At 40.0% G+C, this 12,768-nt stretch overlaps 1 protein-coding gene across 1 annotated transcript in view; it reads right to left on the reverse strand.

Annotated features, from left to right (window-relative positions):
• USP37 (ubiquitin specific peptidase 37) overlaps positions 1-12,768 on the reverse strand; it is a 49,371-nt gene that overhangs the window by 23,652 nt on the left and 12,951 nt on the right. The window contains exons 8-15 of the mRNA XM_067570061.1: positions 11,034-11,118; positions 9,509-9,670; positions 8,883-9,014; positions 6,652-6,775; positions 6,322-6,527; positions 5,066-5,183; positions 3,436-3,515; positions 665-829 (exon numbers count right to left, since the gene is read on the reverse strand). Coding sequence (XP_067426162.1) covers positions 665-829; positions 3,436-3,515; positions 5,066-5,183; positions 6,322-6,527; positions 6,652-6,775; positions 8,883-9,014; positions 9,509-9,670; positions 11,034-11,118 — 1,072 coding nt within the window. The remainder of the gene's footprint in view (positions 1-664; positions 830-3,435; positions 3,516-5,065; positions 5,184-6,321; positions 6,528-6,651; positions 6,776-8,882; positions 9,015-9,508; positions 9,671-11,033; positions 11,119-12,768) is intronic.

Below are 12,768 nucleotides of genomic sequence, written 5' to 3' on the forward strand. Positions count from 1 at the left end.
GATGAGCATCACAGAACAACCTATAAATAAATGAATGGACAGCACAATAAAAGGTACAGGGGAAAATCAACAGTAAAAGGGTAAAAACAACGAGAGTTCTGTGGCACTTTAAAGACTAACAAATTTAATTTTTGTAGGCATAAGCTTTCGTGAGGGTATGAAGTTATATCCTACGGTAAGAGTTATCATGGTGTTCCAAACATGAAATGAAAGCTCAATCATTCTAATACTTGCATTGCAAATAACGCTGAATTACAGAATCATAGAATTTACCAAGGAAAGTTCCCTAACTGTCCATCTCCCACAGGTAGGGCAGGGTTGTTCCTTACAGAGTACTGTCCTGTCTAGTTTTAAACAACCCAAAGCAAAGGAGCTCCCGCCACTCTTACATCATGAGATGTAATTCTCTTTACCCACACATGGTCTCATATTGGTATCATATGGATTAGTGCAGTAGATGAGAGCCTTTGCTTTTAATGTCGTAAGAGGAGTCACAATGCCTCAGAGGGTAGGAGCATTTCTTAATTTCTTTTATTAATTTCAGTCTCTCTAAAGTAGATGTGATATGTAACCTTTTGAGATCATCCCCTTCCTCATGCCATAAACACATGAACTTAATATCCATGAATAGATCATTGTGATAGATCCTGCACTGCACACTTACATTGCAGAATGCGCACTCCATCCCAGAGTAAGCGGGGCCCTAGTGCTCTCTGTACAGTGAGATAACAGGGTCAAATATTTTGGTATAACCACCTGCTGCCCAACTTTGTGATTGAGAGACAGTGCCACATTGAAGCTGTATCGTTTCAGATGAAGAATCAGGACCCTGAAAGACAGGAAACAGGGCAGAAATAACTGCATTAAGTTCAAAACCAAAGATGGTAGCCAGTAAATGAAGACATTCAAACCCAGCTTGCCCTACCTACAAAATAGTCACCTCAGTTTCAAATACATTTTATTTTTAGAAAAAGTGTCACACCTCTTGGCTTCCTGACAAAAGACTTTTGATTACAATGCCAGTTACTCACACATGTTGTGTAGCGAGCTTGAGGAGATGTGGTCCCCAGAATTCTGGGATTTAGACCATTTAAGGCTCTGTAAATAGTAAACAGTACCCTGAACTTAACTTGGGTATTTACTGGCTGCTAGTGCAGAATGAAGAGCACAGCTATAATATGCTCTCAGCCTGATCCTCCCGGGAGACAGTTCTGGTCACAGCTGCTATCTTGCAAAACCCCAAAGTTGCAGACCGTTTTAACAATAGGCAGATGTCCTCTGACCGAGCAGTCAGACTCTGCAAACTCAAGAGGCTTCCTGCTTCAATCAGCATCATTTCATTCTTGTCCAGGATAAGCTGATGCCAACTGGCTTTTATATGAGTCTTTATTTCTGCCAGCTACTGACAGAGCTAGGAAACAGCTTTGACTGTGTCCAGTGAGGAAACAGAGCCAAGTGTTATGATCACAGACCAATGTCATCAGCATATTACCTCAAGATATCCCCTACTGACTTAACATACATGTTGAACAACAGGAGTGGTCAAGACAGACTGGTTAGACATGAGAGCCAAGCATCCCAGAGGAGGAAGAGCAGTCACTAACACAAATTGGGCACAGGCTTTCTTTATCAGTCATAAGTTTTTACCTAACTTCAAAAACTTTTATTCATGAAATTACCACCAACCTTACAAATATTCACTGTGCTGTGAGCCTTCCTTCTTGCATTCTGTGTTTATTTAGCCGGGCAGGGACCATGTGGTATTATTTGAATTGTGGTATCACCAAAGGGTCCAAATTAGGGACCCTGGGCTCCACTATGCTAGGTACTGTAAATATGATAAGATGATCCCTGCCCCCAAGAAGCTTACAGTCTACATAGCGATTCCATCTGTGTGATGAAAAATACTAGGCACACTACCACTATTTAAAGAATAGCATTACTTGATTGCTTCAAGAGTACTGGGTATTTCTAATGATATCAGCATGGATAGTCTCTCAACTATCACCCAGATATTTTGCTCTTTCTTTAGGTCAAATCTGGCAGCTGTAAACCTCTCTTCACAAAAGGAAAAGATCTGATTCTTATCAGGAGAAAGTGTCAAGCTCTGACTTTCCAGAAGGAAAGGTATATAGGAGAGAAACCTCTTTGTACTCTTCCTCACAGCCCCACTATGCTCACTGTGATAAAGAGAGACCAAGGTGAAAGGATGACTGGCCAAGAGAAATGAGGTCCTACATTCAACTGAATGGCATTTCTCTGTCAGTCTGGATGTAATGTGGTAACTATTGAACCCCACATTTGATCTATTCCAAAATTTCAGGGAATGCTCTAGGGCTCAATGGACAGAATCCTATTGATTTTAGTGAAAATCAGAAAACCGGAAGGACAAAGGGGGGAATGGATAGAGTCCCAGATATCTGATTAGCACACATCAGCTTCAACCAGGTCTACAATAATCTGTAGAACAAAGAATCAGTTGATGGCAGTCATTAACAACATTCAGCATAATTCTCACCCCACTGCCCAGCTCAGCCTTGCCCACAATCCCAACTGAGTTTAAAATGTTGATAAAATGAATGCCTTATCTCCCAGGCCTGGTCTACACTTAAAATTTAGCTCAACCTAGCTACATTGCTATGGGGTGTGAAAAGTCCACATCCTTGAGTGATGCAGCTATGCAATCGAACCCCCTAGTGTAGACATAGCTATGTCGACTGAAGAATGCTTCTGGTGACCGAGCTACCATTGGTGTAGCTGTATCTAACACAACGAGATTATGCCAGCATAGCTATGGCACTGCAGCTATGCCAATATAGTCCCCTGTGTACACTATGCTTCATACAGAAAGAAAATAAATAATGGGGGGAGGGAGGAATGCACAGAGCCGCTGGCATTGGAGGGGGGGGGACTAGGAGAGAGAGACATGGGAACACAGAACCCCAGGCATGTGGTGGAGGGGAGGAATGATAGGGGAATACTCAGAGTCCTGGTGCAGAATGGGGAACAATGGTATGGGGGCACCCAAAGACCCAGGCATGTGGCGGACGGAGTGAACAGGGTGCATAGAGAGTTCCTGGCATTGGATGTTGGGGAGAATGAAGGACAGGGCCCCAGCGAGAGGTAAGGCAGAGGGGTTGCAGGGAGTCCTGAAATAGAGAGGGATGGAATGGTGGCACACAGGAAGCTTTGGGGGGGGGGGGGGGGGGCGAGAGAGAGAGAACGGAGGAATGCAAGACCACCCTAGTGTGTACAATGAGCTCTGCATACAGCCACAATGATGTGTGTAATCCTCTAATTATATTTACCATTTCACACTTCCTCCTCTCCATTACTCTAGTCCTGCTCTTCCAGGGTATCCTATTTACTAACACTTTTATCCTCTTCTGTGACATGCTTCTTGGGGAAAGCATACGAGTAGGATTTTACCCTTACCTGGGAAGCCTATTGAATTTGTGTGTAACAACAGCAGACTTTCCGTTACACTTCTCACAAGAATACTCAATCTCCTCTGCCTATTAAAGACAAAGCAAAATACAAGGATGACTCAACCAGATCACTGAAAGCAGATGCCTTTTGCAGTGCACAGTGTTTCTCTCTGAAGAGGGCAGTCATCTATTTCTTAATTTACTTTTCATTTCAACATGACATATCAAAAAATGAATCTGATAAACGAACGAGAAATAAGCTTACAACTGAAGATCTGTCAGTTAAGACAGGTGGAATTAGTAAGGGAGAAATCGCTTTTTCCAAATCTGATTCACAGAGTGAGAAAATAGAGAGGTAAAGAAAGATTAGTATTAGAAATGAGAGGGCAGTAATTTTGCAATGCCTCCAGCTATTCCTCTCAGAAACATCTAACGTAGCTTTTCCATAGCTCTTACTGGACAAGATTTAATTCTCCATATCCCTAGTCCAAATCTCCTATTTTTTCTCCTGAAAAACCATTTACCTGTATGATCATTACTGATGTATCAAAGTTAAACAGAATTTTGAAGCACAGACAGCTAGCTAGAGGAGATGAAAAACATTGTCCAGGAGTATGCATACAACAATAATATTTAGACATTGTCCCCTGTTTATATAATTTATTTCTGTAAGCAGGGTCAAACCACAACATTGCTCTTCTAATAAGGATGGACGCCTGTAACTCAAGCATAAGTAATGGGCTTATTGTTCAGCCATAGAAAGGCTAAGTCAGTGTTTCCAATCAGTGTATCAAAACAAAATGAAGACCAGTGTATATAAAAGGGAACATGACAGATTTCACAGATTAAAAAAATCTTACCACTTATCAGCTTTGATTTCACAGGGGACTCTTAAAAAAATGCAATATTGTGAATTGTACAGTGAATATTTACCTCCAGTTTTGAACAAGCTTGTGTTGGAGATCTATTTACTATGTATGCATCCATATATTTCAGATACAACATCTATTTTTTAATTAAGCAGATATACATGGCCTCTCCTCTTTGCACTGATTTAAAGAACTATTCAACAACCCTAGCACAGGACTAAGAGCCAATAACTTCTGAGTTCTAATCCCATCTGAGGCTGACTTTACATAACCCTTCAGCACCTCAACTTCCCTATTTATAATACACGGAAACACATCACAGGAGCATTGTGAGGATCAGTTAGTGTCTATACACAATTTTAAGATGAAAAGTGTTAGTGTGTTATTTGCACACAAGCCCCACAAAGGATAGCTATGTTGGATAATTCAGGAGTGGCCAACCTATGACCCACAGGCTACCAGAACATTTCATAAGGCACGCGGCCTGCTTCAACACAATATACCAATGGCCGATTCATTAGCATTTTGTCATCACGTTTACACTATTTTAGTATACATAAGTGTAAAAATAGACAATACTGTACATAGGTTGTTTCTATCTAAATACAGACAAAACAAGCTGAATTTAAACTGCTTTGTAAGAATACCCATCCCATTGTATACAAACCCAAATACTGTTACTCTTAATATATACTAATGTGACTTACATGCATGCGCGCATGTGAGTGACAGATGAATGGTGAATAGTAATAAATAAGTATTCTGTACCCTGAAAAAGAGATCCAGGGAATCCTGGATGGATCGAGAAGGAAGTAATTTCTTTCTTCGAGGAAGATCAATGGAAAGGTCATTAAACTGTTCTCGTTTAGTGACTGTTTCACCACACCTACAATAAAAAAAAAGCACATGATTTTGCTTATACGTACACTGGGAATCATCATCGTTCATATGGTTTATTTCATAGTAATTTTACCCATGTGGCAATACCGAGCCCATTTTAACTCATCAAGATGATATAATGTCTCTCACTGACTGAATTTACACTTTAATTTTGGGATGTGGGTTTGGTATTTTCATGGTTTAAAGAAAAATTTCCTGTGAGTGATAGTTGGAGGGGAAACATGAACCTGGACTCTAAGAATTACTTTGGATTGGTCAAAGGATCTGTCTTATGGGAAAAATCAACATGCCTGGTGGTACAGCTGAAAGCCCTCCAATCTGCATCAATCCTTTTAAGTGGAAAGGAGTCAGCCCGACATCACAAGAGGGAGCAAAAGAAAATCTGATTTTTTTTAAATTGAAATACTAAAACATGCACAGCGTTAAAAACCTTAATTTCATTTTAGGATATAAAAACTGCACCCAAGTAGTATCACACAACTTTTAAGGGCACAATACGGGGCACACAAATCAACAACAGTCATCCAGCATGATGGCATGTTTAACATCAGCACAGTACCAAGTGTATGTGGCACTGGCCCTAAAGGGTGAATGACCAGATAGATGTGCTTATTCAATACATCCTTGTAGCGTACACTGGCATAGCTAAATTATGGAGCCACAGGAAAGCTGGTCTTCCCTGGAAGTACTCCCTGGGAGAACAACAGAGGAAACGTGGCCTGCCCACTTTTGGGAACAAGCCCCTTGCTGCTGTAAAGTCCTGATCTTGTCTAGCTGACATGGATGGGAAAAACCAAAAAAGAAAGCATCTACACTGAAACCGAGGCCTCTTCTTGCAAAAAGAGATTTAAAAGCTAGCAGGTTGCCTGGCAAATATGCTACAGTAAAGGTTTACCCTGTGACTACATCTAAGAACAATCTTCCTGTGCACACGTATCAAGCATTTGGAAAATTTTCATTTTTGCTTATGTCATATGTAGGAAAAAGAGGGAACAGCCTAGTCCTAGACGTGGGAGATGGTTTGTGGACAAATGAGATCATAGAACATGAAAATACTTTCCTTCCACCTGCAGAACTTTTACTTCTTGGACTTCACAAGTATTCTCTCTCTCAAAAATACTTACATTTTACATATGATAGAATGTTGAACCTCAAACTCTAGGTTAGTGATAACTGGGCAAGTGTAAACTTTGGTGGCTGAGATGTCATCAGAGGCCCGTCCTGGTGAGTTATCTTCACCAGACACTGGTTCACTCTTCCAAGTTTTGTTTAACTTTTCCATGTCCTCCTTCAGCTGATCCAAGCACTGGCTCAAGAATTCATGTGCATCCTAGAAAGTGTAAATTCTTTAGATAAGAATGACTCGTTGCATATCCTGCAGACTAAACCAAACGGACTACTGCTGAGCTAAGGTACAAAGCATACAAGCAATTTATGGAAGAGAGAGCACTTACATTTTGCATGTAACCCGAAAATCTCTCTGCAGTAGCTGAAATGGCGCTTTTAACTTTCTTGAGCAGCTCTTTCTTTACCTCAGGACTGCAAACATCCTTTTTAGCAAGCAGATGGGCAAAGCGTCTGGAGAAATTAATACAATAAAAGGTTGGCTGGCTGGCCTTCCAAATCTTATAGAAGATTTCTAACTCTCTGAAAACGTTAGCCAATCCTGTTTTCTATTAGGGGTGAAGCAGAGGGGTTCAACTTGTTATAACATCTCACAAACTGCCATCTTCCCCCTTCCATTCCATGTGGTTTAAAATGTAATACCTGATGTAATAATTTCAGTGGGACTGTGCATTTAAAAATTCCTCCAATGTAAAGAGCACCATAAGAAATGTGTCATGTAAAATATCTTATGAAATAACATCCCATTAAAATAAACAGATAATTAACTAACTCTCATTCTTATGGCCAATAAATGCTTTTGTAAATTCCACTCCACTCAGCTGCAAGTCTTATTTCTTTGTGTAATACAAGTAGCAGCAACATACATTCATTCTTTTGTGTAGCAGAGGCTAAAGAAATCTGGCAAGACAATAGTTTGTTTTAACCCAGATATACCATTGCTGGTAACTTTATTAATAAACAGTTGATCCGCTCTACCTCCAGTTACTGTTATCTACTTAATTTCACAGTGCTCTTCAATGGATAAATAGCCTTAGTATAATACATTCAAAGCAGAACAAACTACACGTTAGATTTTATATATGTAGACACGTTAACCCTCGATATTGAGCAAGGCAGCAACATGTACATATGAAAAAGGAAAGAAAACTAAATCAGTTAACAACTGAACTGGATAATTTGCCTGAAACAAAGCAACAAAAGATAAACACTATGCAGCATGCAAGTCAGTTGTCTTGTACCTCTACACTCAATTACACATGGCCCTCCATCAGAAGATCTTATTATAATAGATCACAAGACCTATCTATATAGTTTGCCTCTAAGGATTTAGGGCAACAGCTTTAGTGCAGCTTTACTGTACATTTATACAACAACAACAGGAAAAATATGCACATTACCCCATTTGACAGACCTCTGAATGAACAGGACAGAGTTGAGAGAACAAAGATGGTATTCAGAAATTCCTATTTTACTCTATCTGCAAACTTGACAGTGACATTAGAAAAAGTACCCACAATGAAAGGAAGCAGGTGATTATTCTATGACTGAAATCATAGGTCCAAGCAGAGCTCTTACTGCAAATCTTGGCAAAAGGACATTTCAAATGGCATACTGAACTGCCAAGTACAAACATTGCAGGAAGAGTATCAAGAAAGATTCAAAAGGAGTACAATGCGTCCAAAGACAGACAACAAAAGCTTTTACAGACATAAAGAGACTTCCATATGAGGAGAGATTAAAGGAACTAGAACTGTTTAAACGGGAAATGAGACAAGTAAGAGGGCACATGGGAGTAGTATATAAAATACCGAATGGTACAAGGAGCGTAGATAGAGCAAACACGATTTGCTCTTTCCGATAATAAAAGAACCAAGGGACAGCCAGTGAAATTTGAAAGGCAACGCAATTAAAACGGATAGGAGGACACATTGTTTTACATACTACATAACTCATGAGCTGTGTAAAACACAGTGTGGAAATCATTGCCAAAAGATATAACTGAGACCAAAAAAAAAGCTTAGTAGTATTAAAAAAAAAAAAAAAAAAAAAAAAGAAAAAGAAGACGTAAACCTCACAGTTACATAAAGTAGAATAAAAATATATAAAACATATAAATCTTCATATGCTAGGGCATAAGTCAGCCATCAACTGCCTGGGACTAGGAAGACACTTCCTCTATTGGGAAGATGTTTCATATTTGTATTATGGAATTGCTTGTATTTTCCTCTGAAGCAGCTGGTTCTGCCACAGTCAGAGAGAGGGTATTAGATTAGACAGACCACTGATCTGACGAAGTATGGCAATTCCTATGCACCTCCTTTATGTTTCTAAAATCTGTCCCTCAAAATACTCATAAATTCCCGAATTATGATGAATTTTCGGATACAGCAACAATTGTGTACCAATTTTCTAATTTTACATTTCAGCTAGAGTGTAAGGTATAACCAACTCCTACATGCCTGTAATCAAGCATTACGTCCTACAAATTCACCCCAATGTCTAGAAATAAAGTTATCATCATAAAAGAAAATACCCCACCCAAACAAATGAAGTTTACCTGATAAGTGCATTGAGTGGAATTTTTTTCCAAGGGATACCCTGCTTAAGCAAATCATTAGCAAATGACTGAATTGAAAACAAGGACTGTAAAATGGCATTCATGTAGCAGGTATTCCCTAAGTTTGAAAACCTGAAAAGAATGACAAAGGATATTATTGAACATTGACCTATCAAGGCGTGTGCTATTCTCCATCCCAACCACTCCAACACAGCTCCTCCCCCTATACCTTTAAGTTCTTTTTTGTCTTTTTCTTTTTTGTTTGTTTTTATCTTTCAGACTAAGCTACCCATGGCAGGTACTATCATCTGACATACTTGGAAGGCATCTATGGGTATTTCCACAATCTAAATATTAAAATACTATTAGTGCACATTTGGTACAAAGAAAAGTTTTCAAACAAATGTATTCCTTTCAGAAGTTTCTTGTGTCAACTATAAAGCTTTCATGTTAGCATTTTAGCTAACAATTTTCTTCTCCCAAATTGGGAAAAGGGCTACTTACACAGGCACAATTCTCACTGATTTCAAAATCAGATCTTGGATTTGTTTCTATGTAATTAGTACACTTCATATTCAGATGACAGGGGGGGAAAAGTCTGATATCGAAGTAGCTGAAAAACTTACCCTTGTAGCTGTTGCTGTGGGTGGGTGGAAAGGGGCACTCGAGGTTTGTTCCATCCTGTGTAGTCTTGATTAGATCTCAATTTTTTAACAGAGAGTGGGGCTGGCTGAGAGAGAAACCCCAAACTTCTTTTGGCTGAGGGCGTCTGACTTGATATGCTAGACCTACCGTGCAAAAAAAGCATAAAATGTAAGTTTTTGACGGCACTGTTTTTTCAAGACAGTGGCAAAGTCAACAATTACAGCCTATGACAAATCATATCAGCCTTATCCACAGCACATGCCAAGGTGCTGCCTATTTACTCGTCACAATTTAAATGGGATCGGGTTGGGTGAGAAGGCTGTCCTAACTCTACCTTTATTAAATTATGTCTTGAAGAATCTCAAAAGAGGACTCACGTACAGGAATCATCGCTTCACTAATGAAATGGTGACATCTTTGAAGAGTAGCAGCCAGACAGACAACTGGTGCACACTGAATTGCAAAATAGTGGGCTACATATGGGAAGGCTAGACATTGGTCCAAAAAACAAACCCCTTCTCTAATGAAAAATTCCTTTGAATCTTAGATGTCAATGCACAGCAGACAAGTCTTCGGTTTTTAAGGTAGCTTTGACAAATCACCACACAGTAAACTCTGGGAAGGATAGACTTGCGGTTAAAGGCATGACTAGACCACAATACAAGAGATTTAGTTTACATTTATGGCTCTGCCACTAACTTCCCATGTGAACCCCTAGGCAAGTCACTTAATCTCTAAACCTCAGGTCCTCATCTGTAAAATATGGATAACATTTCCTCTCTCCCCACCCTGTGTCTGGTCTATTAAGATAAACTACATGGGGCAAGGACTGTGTCTCTTTGTTACCTAGAATGTGGCCCTAATCTGGAATGCTGCTACTTCTTATAAAAATAACTTATTAAAAAAAATATAATATCTGGGAAGGATGAAGGCTGATTGAACCTCACTGGGATTTGAATCTGGGGTTCTAGAATTTAGATATTTTAAATGTGACAGACCATTAAGCCATCCATTTTTCCTTGAAGAACTCAGTTTTGATCCCATATTCTTCCAAATCCATCAAGTAACATGGTGTGAAAGAAGTGAATATGGGGCTCCGATCTTCATTGACCCAGTGACTCCTGTACTCAGCTCCAGCAGAGATCCCCTCAACAGCTGAGCTTCTCAACAGAAAGGGATGTTGTATATGACTTTAATACAGCCCATGCTTTTCTTGGTGAAATCTTACATGCAAATTACTTAAAAGATTTTAGGAAGCCCATCTAGCCCGATGTGTGTACAAGCCATGCGACAACCGAAGTCTTTATGTACAAAACTATAGCAAGTTTCAGTAATCCTGCATTGTGTATGTGTGGTTTTATATATTTATTTTAGAAAAATGAGATGCATTTGTTTTCATGAATAAAATATGCATTCTGTTTGGTAAACACAGAAAAATTCAAATGCCCAAGTTCCTGAAAGACAACTCTTTGTCCTGTAGAGATCACGCTATAGAGTCATGCCTACCTGTCCAGGTTGCAATTGCCACTGGAGTAGTCCTTTGACGAGGACCTGCTACCATAAAAGGAGGATGACTGAAGAGGCAAAACCCCTTGAAAAGCAACAGAAAAAATATTTGTCATTTATTCTAAGTAGCTCAGCTATGTATACTGTACCTGAGGAGGGTAAATGACAATACTTAATGTGTAAAAGGTTTAAAAATCTTTTTCACCAAGTACTTTTTTAAGAGTTGTTTAATGAACGAAGTACTAGCTCTAAATCAGAGGTCCCCAAACTGTATGGTGTGCCCCCCCATAAGGCCGCAGAAGAATATTGGGGCACATCAGGCCCTGCTCTGCCACAAGCTCTGCTTCGGCCCTCCCCTCAACCATGGCTCCAGTCTCAGCTCCCAGACTCACCCCTGGGCCAGCACATGGTCCCACTCCCAGTCACTGCCCCCGGCCTTGGTCCCTGACTCCTGGCCACCATTCCCAACTCAGCCCCCGGCCACTGTGGCCCCACTCCCAGCCACGGTCCCCAACCCTGGTCCTGCCACAGCCCCTAGCCCTGCTCCCAGTTGGGGGTGAGGGGTGAGGCACAGACAGGATTAATGGGGGAACGACCAAAAAGGTTTGGGGACCACTGCTCTAAATACTAAGTGCATTTAGTTTTATCATATAAGCTAAAGTTCTAAACGAAATGGTCTTGATACTTCCACCTTAAAATGTGAAACCAACAACTGAAAAACGTAATGTGTATTTGTCAGCTGTTCAAACATGAAAAATACACACACACACACAAACCCTTCTTAGCTATGATTTCCAATACAGTGTACACAAAATTCAAAACAAATACCCTTGTATTGAAAATTAAGTTTATTTTCCCACTCTCCATTTCATAGTAAATGAATGTATATTCGGGGGCAAAGCATGGTGTGTTTCAAATGAGAGGTATTCTGATGCCCCAGTGGTTCAAATTATAAATGCTGCCACATAAAAAGCATGTCTTCGCAGGATTCATGCACAGGTCTACTAAGTATAATCTAGCCTGGAAAGAGAATTATTGTTCACTTTCATCATGGCTTTGGGATTGAAGATGCAGAGTTCAGGCCAACTGTACAGCCTAAAGGAAGTTTACTACAGCCACCTGTACTTGCAGATAAACAGAGAATTTCTGTTTCTAATTCTGAGCCCTTTTAACCCTAGCTTTTTAAATACTTCACTCATTAGTTCAGCATCAACCTTACTTGTTCGACTAGCAAAATAATTGTACAATCTGAGCTATAACAAAATAAAGTATATTCACATTTTCAGGCCATGTACACACTGACGGTGGCAAATTCGCCGCCGACAAATCGATTTTTCCGGATCGACTGAGTGGTAGTCAAGACACACTCAATCAATCCGGAAGTCGATCTAGTAAAACCACCTCCAAAAAAAGCATAGTGCTGCGTCGATGGGAACACAGTGCGCTAAAGGGAAGTAATGAAGACAACGGGAGTTCTACGTAGCTTGCATAACTCCCATTGACTGCCGCTGAATTTTGCCAGCAGTGTAGACCTGCCCTTAATTCTGCACCAGCCAATGTTTCTCACAAAGGCAGAATCTAGATTACATTCCCCTTTGTGAATAAAGGGGCTCAATGTTTAGAATCGCAACTAACTACATCCTAGAATGTTCAAGGAGCTGAGTAAGGAGATATCTGAGCCATTAGTGATTATCTTTGAAAACTCTTGGAAGATGGGAGAGATTCCAGAGGACTG

Source organism: Emydura macquarii, unplaced genomic scaffold (assembly GCF_026122565.2).
Source record: "Emydura macquarii macquarii isolate MOO-44397 ecotype Brisbane River unplaced genomic scaffold, CSIRO-AGI_Emac_v2 contig_2988, whole genome shotgun sequence".
Classification (NCBI taxonomy): Eukaryota; Metazoa; Chordata; order Testudines; family Chelidae; genus Emydura; species Emydura macquarii.